This window comes from Bos grunniens, chromosome 8, assembly GCF_055505025.1.
Source record: "Bos grunniens cultivar Pamir isolate PY7600 chromosome 8, Bosgru_T2T1.0, whole genome shotgun sequence".
NCBI lineage: Eukaryota > Metazoa > Chordata > Mammalia > Artiodactyla > Bovidae > Bos > Bos grunniens.
The window spans coordinates 75,302,867-75,323,514 of NC_141172.1; the positions used below are offsets into that span (position 1 = coordinate 75,302,867).

Consider the following 20,648-nt stretch of genomic DNA (forward strand, 5'->3'; position numbering starts at 1 on the left):
TCTGTTAACTAGTAAAAATGGCAACCAGAATGCTTCATCCCAACATCATACTGGAAATTGATACTATTAAAGTAGAGCTTTAAAGACACTATAAAATTAGTACTTGCTTGCCATAGAGTGTTCAGAAACTGTAGAGAAATTTTATTAATTATTCCCAGTGCTGCCACTTAGAGGCAACCATTTTAAATATTTTTAATGTATTTTCTTCCAATGTTTTTCTTTTCACATGTTCTAAAATATAGCTTCTTTTAAATCTGCGAGTGCGTACTTTTTCCATAATACTTTTTATCCTTGATGGGGTTGAGCACAACCTTTATCTTCTACTCAGTGTTGTGGTTAAGTCCATAGCAGTTAACTAACCAGTAACTTTTTATGAGTAATGGAAATGGCGTGGTAATTGTTTGCTGTTGACATTTAACACTACCGTTGAATGACACTTGCTGGCTAGTAGTAGGTGTTAACGTGGGGACACCTACGCTACCTACAGTGCTGGGTCACTGAATATCAGGACAGTATATAGCATGACTTTCTAATCAGTGTAGGACAGATAAGTTGGGGTGTGAAATAAGCTGTAGAACTACCTCTGTGAGATGGCCTTGGCTAAGTTAGAATCAGGAATAGGTTATTGGAAGTGGTTTGTTCTGTTTGTTTGGTAGCTGCTTTCTTCCCCCCTCACTAAAGGGAGTTAATTTATTATCCTTCTGATTGTAAAAAAAAATTTTTTTTTTTAATTTTGGCTGTGCTGGGACTTCCTCGTGGCATGCAGGCTTTTCATTATGTTATGTGTGGGCTTTCTCTAGTTGAGACAGGTGGGAGCTTCTCTCAGGTTGTGGCACATGGGCTTCCATAGTTGCAGCATGGACTTCAGTAGTTGTGGTCCATGGGGCCTGGTTGCTCCTTGGCGTGTGGAATCTTCCTAGACCAGGGATCAAACCTGTGTCCCTGCATTGGCGGGCAGAGTCTTACCCACTGTACCACCAGGGAAGTTCTACATGTAAATTTTAAAATCAACTTGTCAGTTTCTTTAAATCCTGTACAGATTTAATTATTCTGAAGATTTTTCACATGATAGGTGTGATGTTCTTGCCTTCTTTAAAAAAAAAAACTTTAAGTGGAAAATAAAGGTATATGTTGGAGATATTGTGGGTTTGGTTCCAGACCACTAAAGAAGACAAATATCAAAGTAAGGCAAGTCACACAGGTTTTTGGTTGTCCAGTGCATAGAGAAGTTATGTTTACCCTGTAACCTGTTAAGTGTGCAATAATAGCATCATTTAAAACAATATGTATACCTCAATTAAAAAATACTTTATTGCTAAAAAATGCCATAACAATTACTACATCAAAGGTCATTAATCACTATGACAAATATAATGAGGAAGTTTGAAATAGTGTGAGAATTACCTAAATGTGACCAGATGTGAGGTGAACAAATACTTTTGAAAAAATGGCGCCTCAGTCCTTAGACTTGCTCAATGTAAGGTTGAGTATACCTTTGATTTGTGCAGTAAATTAAATTGCAGTAGAATAGGATATGCCTGTAGATCATTTTGAGTATGATGCTTTTCATTGTACTGTATGTAATGCAGTTGGTAGAGACCATACTATAAATTCATTATTCTTATGTATTAAGTTAAATGTATAAACACCGCATCAAGGTAAATAAACTTTAAATTGAAGAACTCAGGTTGTTTGTGCAAGAGAAGAACTTTGTAACTGCTTATGTAGGGGCAAAGTGCAAAGATAGTATTAAGCTAGGTGTGTGGTTTTGTGGATTTTCCTCTTTGGTGTTTTGAATTTGGAGGGGGGAGGCAGCACCGCACACACAGCCTGTGGAATTATAGCTTGTGGGATCTCAGTTCCCTGACCAGAGATCAAACCCTGGCCCCCACGGTGGAAGCATGGAGTCTTAACCACTGAATTGCCAGGAAGGTTCCCGTTTTTGGAATTTTCTACAAAATTAAAACAGTACAAAGGTGGTCCAGGTGCTAAGATTTGGTACTCCCAGTGCGTGCAGGGGGCCCGGGTTCAATCTCTGGTCAGGGAACTCGATCCCACGTGCCATAACTAAGAGTTTATATGCCACAGTGAAGTACAAACATCCTGCGTGCCGCGACTAAGGCCAGCGCAGCCAAACAGATAGGTAAGGTTGTACGTCATGGACTCCCTAATTCAGAAGTGTCAGTCTTAACAGTTACAGTTCATTGTCAATAAAAGGTCTGTATTTACATAACTGAATTAAATGGGATGGTTTAAAAATCTTGAGAAAACTGCCAAGTATTGACATTTGTAGTTTATATCAGGAAGATAAGTGTTTAGTAAGGTTTTTTTTTTTTTTTTTTGACAGTTTGCATATAAATTGGTCATTGGCCAGTTTGCTGTTCTAGTATTTTGTTTGTTTTCAGAACATGTAGATTACAGGATTATTTTTGTATAGAAAAGTGGTTTCTCCTCCTTTCTGCTTTCTTTTTTAAGACTTTGGGACTGAGAAGTTTGAGGTTGTATCAGTCCTGGAACCCTTTAGTCTTCTGGGGTATTTTTGTATCTAAATTTTCTTATGATAATTTGTTTACATCCCCTTGAGGCGTAATGTGGCTAAGACGTATTTCTTTGTTTTTCAGGTTCTAAATGGCTTCTAAGAAGTTGGGTGCAGATTTTCATGGTAAGTGGACTGTTAGATATTATGGTTTAAGTTTTGATCTGATCAGAGAATTTGAAATCACATGAGTAAATGTCCCTTTTTGTTTATTTAAATGAGCCGATTGAGAAAAATAAAGTTGTACAACAGTGTAGCATATATGCATTCCATAGAACTTCACATATAACTTTAATATTGAAGCATTTCTTCAAATAGATAATTAAACTTTTGAGTGTCATTGTGTTTATTATACTCAAAACCAATGGAGATAGATAGGGAGCCTGTCTGTTTTTGTTGTTCTTTAGCAGTATTTTGAAGTAGTTACCATGCCCTTTTCTTATTCTCTGGTCCATCTCTTCTCCAGTCAGGTGTGAACAATTCTAAGCCTTTAATTAACATTTTATAATGTTTTGATTTAGGTATTTTCCCCCCATAAAAAGAAGTAATTTACAACAAATGAGGCATGATTAGCAGGTCAATATATTACAGAAGTATTGGTAGTTGTAATGACAATTTTGGGCTTCTGTGGTGGCTCAGCAGTAAAGTATCCTCCTGCCAATGCAGGAGACACAGGTTTGATCCCTGGGTTGGGATCCCCTGGAGAAGGAAATGGCAACCCACTCCAGTATTCTTGCCTGGGAAATTCCGTGGACAGAGAGCCTGGCAGGCTATAGTCCATGCGGTGGCAGAGTTGGACAGGACTTAGCAACTAACCAACAGGAATTACAATTTTGCATTTAAAAGCTAATAGTTTATCATCTTTTTCTGAGATACAACCTTCCAAAATGAATACATTAATAAACTTTGTTATCTGCATTTGATAGGAATGGAAGTACCTAGGAAGTTAAAATTAGACCATCTTTTCATATAGTAAAAGATAAGAAACACCAGAAATATCCAGATAACACAATTATTTTAAAAGGGGTTTTAAAACTAATCTTCCATTTAAAAAATTGTCATTGTAAAAGTGATTTATTAGACTGAATGGCAACATGTATCATTATGCTCTTCTGATCTATAAAATATCACTAGCTGAGTCAGAGTAGTGCAACAGTTACTGTGGTTTTTAACTTGTTTATATATTTTATGCAACAGCTTTAATATTTTGAACCACACTGTGCATATGCTTACATACATTGCTTGCATGTTTTGTTAAATCCTTTTGGATCAGTCTTTCAAACTCTGGAATTTGTATTCTGTGTAATGGGTCAGGCATCAGATCTTCTAGGTAAGCTAACTCCGTTAAGGATTATTACAGCGCTTTTTCAAAGTATTCACATGATATAGAGAGGCTGATCTTAGTTGCCTCTGGATCACCTTTTCAAGGGGAAAGAGAGGACAGAGCCAAGGAGAGAGGGAAGACCGAGGAGAGAAAAGAACAAGGAAACTCCGTTTTCATGGGAGTGAAAATATGTTGGACCTTAGTTTATTATGTATTCCAGCTAAGCAGTCTAGAGAGAAGATTATAATTCTGATCAGTGAAGATTAATTTTTAAGGACTTCCTCCTCCTCTTTACATTCCTAACCAAAATATTCAAAATACTGTTTAAATGAGACATTCTATCCAAGTAAAATTTGAGAAGATTTTCTCTCTTTGGCTTCTGCTTTAATTTGCTGAGCTCCTACTTGAATTTTGGTGGCTTTAGTTCGGTTTTTAAAATAAATAATCTTATTTTTAGATATCATGTAGTTTAGGGAATAGAAATTAAAGGAAATGAGTGGAGAATATTTAATAGGCAATCTTGTAGGCATCTGAATGCAGGAAATCAAATTCCTCCTGGCCTTACAAGGCTGAAATTAGAAACCCAGGAAACGAAGTCTACAGCTCTGTCTACCTCTCGTGCTCTTCTCTGCGGACGTGCTCCATTTTTACTCTGTTTATAGACGTGCTTTCTTGACCTACTTGTGTAGAGTGCACAGGGCCAAAAACGGCCTCCCTAGTTCTGTTTGCTTCTTGATACCTGATTTTTGAACTTCAGTGGCTGGCATCATATAGCTAAAGTTTTTGTATCTCCTGGTCAAGCGAGTATCTGACTTGACACTATTTAGTTTATGAGCCTCTGAGTTGGTCCCCCCTAAGTTAGGTATTATCTGATTGGGGATTAGATAATATATGTGTGTATGTGTGTGTGTGTGTGTAATTCTAGGTCATTTGGAGTGTGCACAAGGAGGTAACAGCTGCTCTCATGACTGGATATGAAAATACTTGTTTTTAAATTTAAATATTTGGGCTGACTATATCTTATACTATGCTGTCTTATAACATATTTTTTCTTCAAGTTCATGGTTTTCATCTGAGATTGAACTTCTTTCACTGACATCAATAACCATATACACCTAAATAATGGAATAAGAGATATAGTAACTTTTCAAAGACCTTTAAAAATATTTTTCTTACATTATGTAAATTGCAAAACCTTTGGCTCAGTTCAGAGCTGGCCTTTCTGAATGTCAGTCTTTAAGTTTTAATTAATTTTCCACTTGTTTTATCTGAGAAAAAGTTATTTTCCCGAAGTGAATTTTAAAGGATTTTTTAAAAACTGAACAAACAAATTACTTTTTAGTATCTGGAGAAATGCCTTGAGATTCTAATTTGAAAAAAAAAAAATGCCTTTGTAATTGGGCTTAATAAAACTAAACTCCCTCCTTTGAAAGGCCAAGCTGTCATATTTATGACTGTTTTTAGCTAACTTTTAGAAATATTTATTTTGCTCTTTGTGTAATTTTTACTAAGATATTGAATTACTTTTTCTGCTGAATGATAGAAAAAAATGTATATATTTATTTTTTGGCCACACTGTGTGGCATGTAGGATCTTAGTTCCCTAATTAAGGGAACCCGTGCCCCTGCAGTGGAAGCTGAGTCTTAACTGCTGAATTGCCAGGGAAGTCCATAGATGGTTTTAAACGTTGATGTGTTACTGCTATTTTTTAAGTAACAATGTAATATAGAGAAGTCAACCATCCTTTAATTGTTTTCTTGTGTACATAATATGATGCCCATCTCCCCTCTTTTAAGATTTTAGCTTTTGTTTGCAACATTTTGACTATGAGGTGCCCTGGTGTGATTTTCTATGTATTTACCCTGCCTGGAGTTAGCTAAACTTCTTGATCTATGGGTTGATGTCTTTTACTACTTTTGAAAATTTGCAGCGATGATCTCCTCTCTCATTTCTTTCGCTACATATCTCTCTCTCAGCCTTTTGAGACTAATCACATGCACATTAGGCTGTTTGATATTGTCCCAGAGATCTCTTAAGACTCTGTTCCATTTTTTTTTTCTCTTTGTGTTTTAATTCTTTTAATTTCTTTTGACCTAATTTCAAATTCTTTAATTCTTTCCTCTTCTGAGTATTTTCTTCTGATTAGCATAGCCTGGCTTATGAACTATCAAAAATTTTATTCTCTCATACTGAATTTTTAGTGTTTCCATTTGTCTCTCTTTATTTCCATTTCTCTGTTGAAATTCCCCATCTGCTCACATATGTTCACCTATTCCATTAGATCCTTTAACACATTGATTACAGTTTTAAAGTTCTCTGAGAATTCCAGTACCTTTGCTATCCCTGCATTTGGGTTCTTCTTTTGATGGTGAATCACTTTCTCTTGCTTTTCTGTGTCTTATTTTTGATTTAATGCCAGACCCTGCATATTAAAAAGCTGATTTTGTAGGTTATCTTGGTTTTTGTTAGGGTATGAATAACATTTTCTTTTGACTTCTTATCTCGTAGTGATACTTACATAATTGTATGTGTGTATATGTGTGTATGTTTGTCTCTCCATTTATCTATAGATCTGATTTTGCAACTGTTAACCTGATTTACAGCTTTAAGGTAATGATAGTTAATGGAATTGCCATTTTCACCTAATTTTAAATTTGATCTAGTCTTCTTTTTCAAAAACCTCAATTGAATGCACAGTAAAATCTGCATTAAGCATAATCCGTTTGCTACCCTCTATTAGGAATTTCTATCCCCATGTAGAATTACTTTTTTTTTTTTTTTTCTAGAAAATCAGGCAGGTTACAAGATCATAAATGTATCAGCAATTTAGAAAGAAAGGAAACAGAATGAAAACTTCTCAGAATTTATCCTGAGTCATTTACACATTCAGCCTGTTTCCTTCTACCATGGCATAATGGCAAGTGGTGTGCAGAAACTGACCTTAAGGAACAACCCCTCCATCACAGACGTACTTTGTTTTTTTAAATGAAACCGAGGGTGATGGTCTCAGGTGTTTTAGAAGGAGCTTCAGTAATAAAGACTGAAACTAAAAGGTACTTGGGTTGAGCCAGAAAATTGTTAGCCACAGTGCTTAATTCTCTTGGCCATGTGGTTGAGGTTTTATTGAATCTATTTAATAATAACATGTATTGAGATACAAGAGAAATTGATGTTTTTAAATAGATATTCTGATATATTGGCTAAAAATGAATAGTTCCTAAGGTATAGTTGGTTATATTTGTAAAAATACTCTTTGTAATCCTCAAAGCAACCTTATTTAGTTGTACTAATCTCTGTCCATTATTTAAAAAGTTGCTTTTTGTTGCTATCTCTTAAATCCCTTTTGCCTTTTAGCTCTAACCCCTCCTCTCAATAATCATGAAACTTCTTTAGTCATTCCCTGTTAACAAAGCCTGGGGGAGGGGGCAGGTTAGAGAATGTGTTAAATCACCCGGGCATTGGCTTTGTTGGTGAAATGAAGCTGCTTTTTAAACCAGTTACCTGCAATTGGTGCTAATAAAGGGAAATCGCAGTTGTTTCAAGGTGTTCTACATGATCTGGTCTGTCCTTAAGCCAAGACCTACTTCTGTTTATAGAATAGAAGTCGTCCGTGTGCATATACAGCACTGTCATAATTTTCTAACTGGAAGGTGTGCAGGGAAACTGAACACCTTTCTTTAAAGATATTATCATTTGGTTCACATATCTTAAGTACTTTTTAAAATAGTCTTCCCCCCTCAACTCCCCATTACCAAACTCTGGAAGAACTATTCATTTAAGAAAATTTTGTTATATTAACGTGGATAGGTTTTCTTATATTTATTATACATAGGATTTTTAAAATGTGTATGTGTCATATAATTAACCTACTTTGTGTACTTAAAATTTTCTTAAACAGAAGACTTAATTTTGTGATTATTAACTTGACTGTAAGTCTTTCCAGTGCTTCTTAGAAAATACCAGTTCCAGCTTTGTTTCCTGATTAGGGCAGTAGCTAAAGGTAGACTCTAACTTTCAGTAACTTTTGAGCACCTGTTTTCATGGAAAACAGGTAAAACTTCTTTACAAATAAAAAGAGCCTTGCTTTTGATCTCTATACTGTAAAGCATTTTAAGTGGCAGAAGGTTTTAGTGTTATAATCAGGGCTTTGTTGGCAAGCTGTGATGGTACCTGATACTTTGGTTTTTTTTGGTACCTCTGGTACATTTTTGTGACTTTCTGCAGAACCTTACAAATGTGCTTACATCTTGCATGAATATCTGTTAAAACCTTTTCATCACAAGCTTTGCCATTTTAGGTAAATCATTTTGAGTTTTAATAAATATTAAGAGAAATGTAAGACCATGTGGTCTTTATTTTCATTGAGCAGATCTCACGATCTGCTCAATGAGATTTGCTCAATTTGATCAAAGTCTTGACCAAAGTCTTTGGTCAGGGGCAGGCAGGGAGCATAAGGAAACAAACTGTTAACAATACAGAGTGGCAAGACCTGTTTTGAGATTGAGAAGGGAGTTTTTCTTAAGCTCATTCTTAAAGAACAAGACATAATTAATCAAGTAAATAAGGGTGGGAATGTGACAGGCATTGGCACCTGAGGAAACACTTATACAAATACTACCAATATGAAAACTTATCGAGAATGTTAACAGTTATGGTTGTGCCTCAGAAAAATTATTAAATCGAACACAGTTGTGGATTTAATTTACTATCTGAGTGAGAGACACTTAAGATGTTTTAATTCTAGCCAGAGGTTATATGGGAAAGAGGTAGAACCTCTCCCCCAAGGGTAGGAACAGGAGCCTTCTTTCTGTTGGAGGTTTCAGGTGTATCAGAGCAGGTGCGTCTACTGCTCTTGGGAAATGGGAATGATGACAAGATTACAAATATATCTTGACCTTGATAAGTCTTGAAATCTACGGAGTTTTTATTAAGAGAAGCCTCTTCATGGGAGATGTGTAATTGTCTTATTCTCTGTCCATGAGAATACTCAAGAAGATGTACATGTGTGAGACCCAGAAACAAGCTTTATTCTACTAGCTGCTAATATTAAAAAAGCAAAATTTATTTTATCAACTGTATTTCATTGTCCCTGATACTTCTGCCAGCATGTTAGCCCCAAACCTGATCCAGAAAAGAAAAGATGGTCTGATTCGGAGTATATACCTCGTAAGATTCATAGACAGGAACGACTTCATTTTGTCTGATCCTATCAGTAGTTATAATGTCCCATCTTTCTGTATTACTCATCTGTGATGGACAGAGAACATTTAGGGAGTTAAAAGTAGTTCAGTTGTGTATGGTTTGTGTCTCCTGATAATCCTAGTCTGATTCCTCTGGTCTTGTCTGGTTTTCCTTCCACATCTCCAAAATATCACTTTAAAATTTTTTTAGAGTAGTTCTTTGTATTAATTAAAAAATGATCCTTACTGGAGTAGAGAAATACTAGCCAAAGAGGTTCTTTTGTGGAGATTCTATCAAGATTCTGTCATCAGTTCAGCAGTATTTAATAAGTGCCTTATATGTGCTGGGCAGTACTGTAGGTTTTGAGACTACATCAGTAAATAAAACTTAAATACTTGCAAGTTACTTGTATTCCATTGGGCAAGATAGACAATAAATACAATTAAAATGAAAATTACATAGTATGTTAGAAGGTAATAAGTGCTATGGAGAAACATAGATAGTAATGTGAGATTACTGTGGTTAGGGTGTGGGAATAATTTTTAAAAGGATGGTCAGGGTAAGCCTCACTTAGAAAGTGACAACATTTGAGCAAAGACTTGAAGGAGGTGAAGGAGTAAGCCCTGTGACTATCTGAGGGAAGAGCATTCCAGATAGAGGGAGCAGCCAGTGCAGATTTTTTGAGGTAATTTTGACCACGTCATGGTTGAGGAATAGAGAATCACTGTGACCTGGTGCAGTAAGCCAGGAGTTGAGGGCTAGAGAGGAAATGGGCATTTGGGGAGGCCTTTTAGGTTGCTGTGAGTACTTTTGCCTTTGTGCCAAGTATGCGTGTGTGCTAAATCGCTTTAATCCTGTCCTGCTCTTTGCGACCCTATGGACTGTAGCCTGTCAGGCTCCTCTGTCCATGCCGATTCTCCAGGCAAGAAAACGAGTAGGTTGCCATGCCCTCCTCCAGGGGATCTTCCCAACCAAAGTAAAATCAAATAGCCTCAAGTGGGAGTTTTTCCTTAGAGATCTAGGGTCAGGAGAAGGTAAGCAGTCAGAGAAGGAACTCTGTAACTTCTAGTCTTAGGATAGCATAAATTAATGTTGTATCCTAGACATAAGATTATACAAAAACAAATAATAAGTTCTTTGCTGATATTTTCTACTTTATTTTTGATTGTAGGGACTTTCAGTTACCTTGATGATGTCCCATTTAAGATAGGAGACAAATTCAAAACACCAGCTAAAGTTGGTCTTCCTATTGGCTTCTCCTTGCCTGATTGTTTGCAGGTTGTCAGAGAAGTACAGGTAAGTGGTAATTTTTAGTTAAAGTTTAGTACATTTAAAATTTTAAGGAGTAAGAATTTGATGTATAGTGCAAGAGAAAAAACAATCTTCTAGCTCTTATTTATGTTTCTGATAGCTCCTGTTATTGCTTGGTTCATGTTGTCTCTCACACACAGGCATGCACATGTGCACAACCCCCCAACACCTTTGTATATGTTTATATATCTCTTACAGATCTTGTATAATCTGTTAGGTTGTATGTTCCTGAGGTTCTGTACCTTGCCCAAAACAAATTCCTATTGCTCGTCTGACTTGCTTCTTCTCCTCTTTCCTTCTATAAATGTGCTCATTACCTTCTTGGTCACTCAAGTTATATAATATTTTCTCTCTGCTGTGTCTTCCCTTTGCCATTCAGTTTATTCCTTACCTTAGTTTTTCACCTGGGCTATTTCAGTAGTCTCTTCAATGGGCTCCTCTGCTTACAGAGAAGCTTACAGAATTTTCCTTCTATTTTTCATATTGTTTCTAGAATAATATTCCTGAATATAAAAACTTACAATGATTGACCAACCCTTACTGAATCAAGTCTAGACATAAGATAATGGTCGAGTACCTTAGCTTATCATCTCCTCCGTAGTCCCTCCAAACCAGGATACTAGTGGTTTGTCGAATGTACTATATGTACTATTTGTCTGTATCATGCTTTTCTCATGAGTGGTTATATCCGCTTGAAACAGTCTCCTCTTCTCACCATACTGAAAGTGGTCTGCCTGTTAAAAATCTATTTATTCTTCTCGACTGTGCTTAAATGCCATTCCCTTAATAGCTTCTTTTTCAGTCCTTGCATCTTTAAAGCTCAGTTATATATAAGTGTATAAAATTACATCTTGAAAGCAGCAAATGCCCCCATGCTATGTGACTTCCTACACTTACTGAATGCCTGCTTTTGAGGGACACTCTGCTGTGGATGAGGATAGAGACAAATGCCTTACACTGTCCTCGAGGAGCTTATAGTTTAGAGAAGAAGTTATATGGAAAAACAGAAGGGTACTCTACTCACCCAAATACTTATTCCTGTGACTTTAGATTTTTAAAATACAACCTCTTGGCAAAGACGGGGAATTTACTAAAGCATTACCATGTTACTGTAAAGTGGATTTGGGAGAAAAAAAAGATTTGGGAATTCCCTGGCAATCCAGTTAGGTTAGGATTATTCTGTGTTTTCACTGCTGAGCACCTGGTTTGATCCCTGGTTGGGGAACTAAGATCCTACAAGTGGCATGGCACAGCTAAAAAAATAATAATAAAAACTTTGTTTTTTGTTCTAGTCTTTGTAGGGAATAATCATAGTGGGAGAACTTATTAAATTTTTAAATAATAGCTTTATTGATAAATCACATACCCACAAAATTTTCCCTTTTAAGGTATGCAAATAAGTGGAGTCTTTTTATTATTATATTTGGAGTTGTATAACCATTACCACCATCTGATTCCAGAACATTTTTATCACCCCGAAAAGAAATCCAGTGTACATTAGTAGTCACTCCCTATTTTCCCCCTCCCATCAAACCCTGGCAACCGCTAAATCTGTCTTCATGAATTTGTCTATTCTGGAATATCTCATAAATGGAATAACACAATATTTAGTCTTTTATATATGACAGTATATAAATATATATGTGATAGGTTTATTTTATGTAACATGATGTTTTCAAGTTTTACCCATTCATTTTTATAGCTGAATAATTCCATTGTGTTGATATACCACAGTTTGTTTATCCATTCATCAGGTGATAGACTTTTTTTTTTGGTCATACGGAGCAGCATGTGGGATCTTATTTCCCTGACCAGGCATTGAACCTGTGCTCCCTGCAGTGGAAGCTAGGAGTCTTAACCATTGGACCTCCAGCGAAGTCCACCGTTGATAGACATTTTTGATGGTTTCCAGTTTTTTGGCTTTTAGGAACAATACTGCTGTGAATATTTGTATACAGGTTTTTGTACAGACATATGCTTTCAGTTTTCTTGGGTATGTACATAGGAGTGGAATTGCTGGATCATATATTAACTGTGTTTTACCATTTGAGGAATTGCCAGACTGTTTTCCAAAGTGGCCATACCAGTTTATAACCTTGCCTACACTGCATGAAGTTTCCAGTTTCTGCATATCCTTGCCAACTTTTGTTATCATCTGTCTTTTTGGTTATATATATCCTTATGGGTATGCAGTGGTTTCATGGTTTTTTTTCTTTTTGGCCTCATGGTGTGGCATGTGGGCCTAGTTTCCTGACCAGGGATCAAACCTGCATCTCCTGCAGTGGAAGCAGTGTGTCTTAACCACCGGACTGCTAGGGGAGTCCCTCTTTCATGGTGGTTTTGATGTACATTTCCCTAGTTTCAGGTAATGTTGAGTATCTTACATGTTTTTGTATACTGAATTGATCCCCCTTTTGTATGGAGAATTTATTGGGCCTGAAGAGATGGCAATTTCCCATATGAAGTTTTACCTTGTTCTGTTTGCCTGGTGGCTTTTTTATTGGCAACAACAAATATTGAGTAAATAGTACCCTGTGTGCAGGACATTATTAGCAATATGATTTAAATAACACCTGCAGTGTATTTCAGTAGTTCTCATTATTCACTGCCTCATGGAATCATTCAGAAAATTTGTTTAGAATCCCACATTTGTTGCCGTTGTAGGCTTTGCTGGGAATTTTCTATTTGAGCTGCGTGAAGCCCTAATGAGTGCCTGGTTCTTTGCCTGCCATACTCACAGTGCCCACTAACGACAAAAGAGGAGATCAAGGCTCCAAGCTCCATTCCTGTGTGGGCTAGCTGCAGTGTTTTTGTTCTGTAAGTGCAGCTAGCTCCCTTAAACTTGGGCTGCTTCGGGTCTCCGGGAGGCAGTTAGGCTGTGGTATTGGTGCTGCTCCCTCTCCATCCAGAAAGGAATCAGACCTAGAGCCCTAAACAGGTCTGAAGCTTCATGTAACTTTTCATATTTGCCCTTGGGTTTCAGATTAAAAGTCATCAAAGCGAGTCAGTAAATCATATGGAGACCTTGCACCCAGGCCCAAAAAGTTTTCATTGAAAATGAAACAGTACTGGCGGCCACAGTAGTGGAGGGTGGCCCTTAGTGTAACAGCTTAGAGCAGACTCTGGTTCACTGATTTCATGGGCTGGAATTGCCATGTAATAGCTGTGTAATCTTACAAGATTGTTAAAAGGATTAAATAAAATAGTGCATTTATAATGCTTACTCTGATTCCTAGTACTCCATAAATATTAGATGCTGTTGTTATTATTGTGCACTCAAAAATCACATTTTTTTCACTATAATAATTCTATTTTTTTCTGTTTTTTATTTGTTTTTTTTTTTTTTTACTATGTTCCAAGTATTCTACATTACTTTGGTAACTTAAAAAAAAACTCAAGGTTTTATTACAGAGGGAAGAAATTTCCAGTTCCTTTCGGGAGTAAAACTTCAGAGACCTGCGTTTACAGGCAGTGGGAAGTTGGTCACGCCTGTTTTTGGTGGGGGAAACCAGTTGCAAAATTGGATTTCCTCCCTAGTTAGAAGCAGCAATCTTTGGCCAGTGTTTTCTCATTGTTCCATTAGAGGTAGAAAGGAAACCCTGTGATACCCCAGGTCTTTTTCGGAGGCCCAGTAACTGACTCAGGAGTGTGTAAATGAACTTCTGGATATGTGCATTTCCAGCCTTCTGTTGTGTTGTTTGCAGCTGAAAGGTTTAGGGATGAAACCTACTTTCTTCCACTGTGTTTTTTCTATTCTGAGACTCTTGTCGTGGTAGGCCTCTTTCCTCTCTTTACTCTTATTGTGTCTCCAGACACACTGTTTGATGCCGTAGGTGAACACCCGAGGTTTTTACTCCTGTTTAGGTGAATTTTGTATAATATAATAGGTAATTTTTTCCAAGTATACAAATGAAAATTTTATAAATTGATCTATACTTGATACTTGAAGCTGCAAGTGGAAACAGTGATGATTTTATTTTCTTGGGCTCTAAAATCACTGTGGACAGTGACTGCAGCCATGAAATTAAAAGACGCTCCTTAGAAGAAAAGCTATGACCCATGTAGACTGCATATGAAAAGGCAGAGACATCACTTTGCTGACAAAGGTCTATACAGTCAAAGCTATAGTTTTTCCAAGTCAGGTATGGATGTGAGAGTTGGACCATAAAGAAGGCTGAGTGCTGAAGAACTGATGCTGAAGAATTGATGCTTTTGAATTGTAGCACTGAAACTCTTGAGAGTACCCTGGACAGCAGAGAGATCAAACCAGTCAATCCTAAAGGCAATCCACCCTGAATATTCATTGGAAGAACTGATGGCTGAAGCTGAAGCGCCAATACTTTGGCCACCTGCTGCAAAGAGCCAACTCTTTGGAAAAGACCCTCATGCTGGGAGAGAAAGATGGAAGGCAGGAGGAGAAGAGGGTGACGGAGGAGGACATGGTTTGATGGTGTCCCCGACTCTACAAACATAAATTTGACCAAATTCTGAAGATAGTGAAGGACAGGGAAACCTGGTGTACTGTAGTCCATGGGATTGCAAAGAGTCAGACATGACTTAGTGACTGAACAATGCTTAAAGCTATTAAGGAACCTTGAAGTGAATTTTTGTTCAGTTTACACTGTAAAATCTTTTTGTAGAAAATTGAGGTAACATTGATTTATAACTTTGTGGAAGTTTCATGTATACAGCATTTTGTTTTGACTTGGGTATACACTGCAGCATCCTTACCTCCAGAATTTAGTTTCCATCTCTCACTACACTGTTGACCTTCTTTACTCAATTTTTGTCCCTCGGCTCATAACTAATCTGTTTTCTCTCTGTGTTCTTTTTTTGTTTTGTACGCTTGTGTGTATATACATGTGGATTCATGAAGTGTATATCTTTCACCTTCTGACTTACTTCACTTAGTATAATGCCATCAAGGTCTGTCCATGTTGCAGATGACAAAATTTCATCTTTCTTTTTTAAATTTCATATTGTGTGTGTTGTGTGTGTGTGTATTGCACACACATATGTACGTACACAAACACACACCCCTCCCCCACATCTTCTTTATCCATTCATCCACTGATGGGCATGTAGATTGTATCTGTATCTTGGTACTGTGAATAGTGATGAACACAGGAGTGCCTATATCTTTTTGAATTGGTCTTTGTGTCTTCTTGGAATTGCTGGATTATTTGGTAATTCTTTTGAGAAGTTTCCATACTGTTTTCCACAGTGGCTGTGCCAATTTACTCCCACCAACAATATGTATGAAGATTCCCTTTACTCCACATTCTCTCCAACACTTGTTATTTCTTGCCTTTTTGATAACAGACATTTTAATGGGCGTGAGGTGATACCTTATTGTGGTTTTGATTTGCATTTCTCTAATAATTAGTGATGTTGAACATCTTTTCATGTGCCTCTGACCATCTGTATGGCTTCTTTGGAAGATTCTACTCAGATCCTCTGGCCATATTTTTATGAGGTGGTTTGTTTTTGTTGAGTTTGCACTGTAAAAATCTTAATTTGAATATGTCTAGATTTCTTACTAAGCACTTTTCCTACAGTTAGAGTACAATCTGTTCATTGTAATTTGGTAGTGTTTTAGAGCATAGAATATATTGTCATACTGCCTGGGTTCAGATCCAGGCTCTATCATTTAGCAGCGTCATGAACTTGAGCATAGCCGTTGTAATGTTGAGAAAATCTAGAGAGCTAATACATAAAAAGTGTTTAGAATCATGCATGGCACCTTGGAAGTGCTTCTTAAATACTAGGGCCTGTTGTTATATTGAGCACAGAGGACATTGTGTTAGATAAGAGATCTTAAGAGGGTCTAAAGCCCAGTTGCTGCCCACAAGAGGCTTGTGATAGTGTTGGGCAGATGTTTTAGAGAAAGATTTCATATGGTCACATGTGCTCAGCATCAAATGGTAGAGACAGATACTATGAAAGAGTTCAGAGGAAGGAATGGGCCATCAGGAAAGCCTCATAAGAAGAGGTGGTTGAGTTCTGCCTGAGCCACCAGTGAAGAAGTCTAGGAAGGGAAATGGCCTGAGGGGAGAGAAGCAAAGGAAGCAGCAAGGTACATATGACCTGGGTATATGATTAGAGATGGTGGGAGCTCTTTCTCATTAATTTCTGTACGTAACCAGGGAGCAAAGTCGGATTAAATCTTACAAGCTTAGAAAGTCTTAGTTTTCCTGAGGCGGGATCCTCCCATACATCTTAAATGCTGCCTCGTCCAGTTCCTTCGTGCCAGGGTGAGAAAGAAATGAATTCGGTGGGGGAGGGATGGCCACCTGGGTTCACACCTTTCTCTGATATATTTTTGCAGTATGACTTCTCCTTGGAAAAGAAAACCATTGAGTGGGCTGAGGATATTAAGAAGATCCAAGAAGCCCAGTGGGAAGCAGAGCGGAAGGCTGAGGAAGCAGAAGCTACAGTGAATTCCAAGAGTGGCCCGGAGGGTGACAGCAAGATGAGCTTCTCCAAGACTCACGGTGCAGCCGCCATGCCACCTCCTATTAACCCCATCCTTGCCAGCTTACAGCACAACAGCATCCTCACCCCCACTCGGGTCAGCAGCAGTGCCACGAAACAGAAAGTTCTCAGCCCGCCCCACACAAAGGCAGACTTCAACCCTGCTGACTTCGAGTGTGAAGAAGATCCATTTGATAATCTGGAGTTAAAAACTATTGATGAGAAGGAAGAGCTGAGAAACATTCTGGTGGGAACCAGTGGACCCATCATGGCCCAGTTATTGGACAGTAACTTGCCTCGAGGCGGCTCTGGGTCTGTGCTACAGGAGGAGGAGGTCCTGGCCTCTCTGGAGCGGGCCACCCTAGATTTCAAGCCTCTTCACAAACCCAATGGCTTTGTAACCTTACCACAGCTGGGCAACTGTGAAAAGATGTCGCTGTCTTCCAAAGTGTCCCTCCCCCCCATTCCTTCAGTGAGCAATATCAAGTCCTTGTCCTTCCCCAAACTTGACTCTGATGACAGCAGTCAGAAGACACCCAAGATGGCAAGCACTTTCCATAGCACATCCTGCCTCCGCAGTGGCACGTTCTGGAATTTCCTAAAGCCTTCCACCCAAAGCAGTGCCAGTGAGCTCAATGGGCATCCTACCCTTGGGCTTTCAGCTTTGAACTTGGACAGTGGCACAGAGGTGCCAACCCTGACCCCTCCCCAGACGCCTTCCCTGTCTGTCTTGTCTGTGTGCACAGAAGAATCAGCACCTCCAAATACACGTCCCACGGTAAGCCTTTTAAACGCCCTGTATTAAAACTCCACAAATTTCTAAATCCTGCCTAGCAGTTGCCACCCTCACATTCTTCTTTTCAAGATTAGGGACAGATGGGGCATGACCAAATTGACCTTGATTACATTAAGTACATGTAGTTCTGGTTATTTTTCTGAGGACAAGGATTATTAGCTTTGCACCTAACCTGGTAATGATTTTTTCCTCCCTGTATCTTTTTAATCTTTTTCTTCAAAAAGATAATGTGTAGCATGTGAATGATGTTTTCCTGCCTGTTGTTTTCCATGCTGCCGTGTCTTGTGTTTGCATTTTTTAAAGGTTTGCTCTCTTTGTGCCTTTTTACTTTTTCCTATTAACTTTTTTTTTTTAACACTTACTTGGTACTCCTTATTTTATCTTCTCTCTACTTCCCTCTCCTCCCTCCTCCCATCTCATTCTGCCCTGAAGTTGGCTCCTATGTGTTTGACTGATTTGGGGTTATGTTTCTTTAAACTAGGTGGTACTTTAGTAACTGGGGAAGTTTGAGCCAAAGGTTGAAATTTGCCATTTTTAAACCTGTGGATTTTAATACTACAATTACTTTTTTCCTTCTTTTTTGGCTTACTACTAAGAATTATGTAATTTTCTCCAAAGGGAGGGAGAGGGGAAGATTGGAACAGATTTAGTGTTGAAGGGTGGATTGATAGAAAAATTGTAACTTGTGTCATCTTGAGTTTGGCCACCTGATGCGAAGAACTGACTCATTGGAAAGGACCCTGATACTGGGAAAGATTGAAGGCAGGAGGAGAGGGGAACAACAGAGGATGAGATGGTTGGATGGCATCACCGACTCGATGGACATGAGTTTGAGCAAGCTCTGGGTGTTGCTGATGGACAGGGAGGCCTGGCGTGCTACAGTCCATGGGGTTGCAAAGAGTTGGACACGACTCAGCGACTGAGCTGAACTGTATCATCTTGAAGGAAATCTGATTTGGTCACACAGAGAAGTTGCATATACAGGGAGGTTACTTTATGTGGTTGTTGCAGCAGCACAGAATAATACGTTATTGTATTATAGAATAGAAATCATAGAAGTCCAAGATTTTGTTATACCAGTTCAGATTTTTAAATAACAGCATATCAAGGCGGTATTTAGAGTCAGAAAGGAGCCTGGTTATATTGGTCGGATATCTCTGAAATCATAATCAGCCTGCTCTTAGCTGGTAGAAAAGATGAGCTTTGGCCTGCCTTAGAAAGAGTGCAGGTTCCCAGCGGTAACGTTCTTGATAAGTGATTGTTTCTGTGTGAGTGCTTCCATTGTCAGAGAGCTTACTGCTGCCTGTAAATGTCCATGGACCTTGGCCCAGAAAACTCAGTAGAGTGCATAAACATCTCTTGTTTTTGTTTAGTCGCTCAGTCATGTCTACCTCTTTGCGACCCCAAGGACTGTAGCTCACCAGGCTCCTCAAGTCCATGGGATTTCCCAGGCAAGAATACTGGAGTGGATTGCTATTTCCTTCTCCAGGGGATCTTCCTGACCCAGGGATATCTTCTGCATTGGCAGGTGGATTCTTTACTGTTGAAGTCCCCAGTGAAGCCTGTAACATCTCTTAGCATGGGCCTTATCCTAATTCGCCCTGGTTTGTGGTTGGGCTCTAGTCAGCAGGATACTCCTCTTTGCTCCCTAATTCATTGCATGCTTTAGAGAAATTAAAAACACACCAGAAGGTTAGGGATCCTTAGCCACCACCATCCCCCACCCTCACCCCCATCTAACTTAAGAGTGTTAAAGTGAACCATTGAGAGACCAAAGCCGGTGAACTAATTACAGAAGGTATTTCTCAAACCAGAACACTCATCATTCTTTGACACATCCGATTGTGCAGTTTGTTTTGGGCCCATCCATTTTAGGGTAGTAGGGTCCCTGCTTCATCCCGGTCTGGGGATTTGCTGCCCTATGGGGGCAGCTTTAAACAGACTTGGAGTTGTGGTGATCTTTTAAGGAAGCTGAGGTCCTTACTCCTAGGGAGCAAAGCCTAGTTCCATCCTAGGCTTTGCTCTAGGATGGCTTTCTATCTTAGTGAGTCTTTGAAGCTGCTAGTTGGAACCTTTACTGGTGAGAGAAGCACTTCTCTTCAAGACAGTGACTGGAGGTAGGGGGTGATGGTCGTCAGCTGGCCCGTATACATCCTTCACATGGGAACTCGCAGGGAATTTCCAGAATTTAGTTCTTGTCATCTATTTTAGGCCCAGGGTTCGGGTCTCATTTTTCAGATTTTCATGTGTCATTGTTTGTATAAACTAATGTTAGCAGTTGAGAACTCCAGGGGTTATCTTGAGAGGAACAGTCCTGTGATGTGCCCTTACTCTGTGCAGCACAGAGCTGCCTGCTCTAGCCCTCATCAGTGTCTCTGCCCCGCTGTGGTTCAGCCCCGCCAGAGGCCTTGCTCTGCTCACAGGTTAGGCTCATCTGCCATCGGGTTCTCTTTCTCTAGGTATGGCTGTATATTCTCTACTCTGTCAGATAAACTTCAGTGAAACATTTGCCTTCTTCCTTGTACTTGAGTTCTCAGTTTACTTCCTGTAGCCAGGAAGGATACGAGAAGTGCCAGTGCACTCTTAAATTGTATTTCAAATGATTTCTGATAATATATAATCTCTTAGCTTTTTGGTGCTTGAATCTGTTGATCATTTCTCATGTTGCCATTGTTTTAATACTTAGAGAGTCACTCTCCATCTCTAGATTAAAAAAAGGAGAGGCTTCTCTTGCGGTCCAGTGGTTAGGAATTGGCACTTCCATTGCCATGGCCCTGGGTTCCATTCCTGGACAGGACTAAGATCCCACAAGTCACATGGCACAGCCAAAAAACGAAATAGGAAAAAAACAGGAAGCTTTGAAAAAGACACAAAGAAGAACTGAAACATTTTAAAAAATAAAAAATGAATGTATTTTTATCAAAGTAATACAAGAATATTTTAATGAAACCAAGTAGCATTTAAAAGGCTTGTATTGAAAAAGAGTAGTTTCCTGCCTCACTTCTCCCTGATTCGTTTTGCTTCCC

At 38.6% G+C, this 20,648-nt stretch overlaps 1 protein-coding gene across 13 annotated transcripts in view; it reads left to right on the top strand.

Moving 5' to 3' along the window:
• The window catches only part of UBAP1 (ubiquitin associated protein 1), a 69,906-nt gene that overhangs the window by 42,552 nt on the left and 6,706 nt on the right, over positions 1–20,648 (top strand). For 7 of the 13 annotated variants that reach the window (XM_086416653.1, XM_086416656.1, XM_086416655.1 and 4 more), the window contains 3 exons: positions 2,622–2,662; positions 10,213–10,337; positions 16,681–17,604. In XM_086416653.1, the coding sequence (XP_086272779.1) occupies positions 2,629–2,662; positions 10,213–10,337; positions 16,681–17,604 (1,083 nt within the window). In that variant the 5' untranslated portion in view covers positions 2,622–2,628. Of the gene's footprint in view, positions 1–2,621; positions 2,663–10,212; positions 10,338–13,014; positions 13,170–16,680; positions 17,605–20,648 lie in introns of those variants that run through there. The other 6 variants (XM_086416660.1, XM_086416662.1, XM_086416659.1 and 3 more) reach the window with 2 other exon arrangements.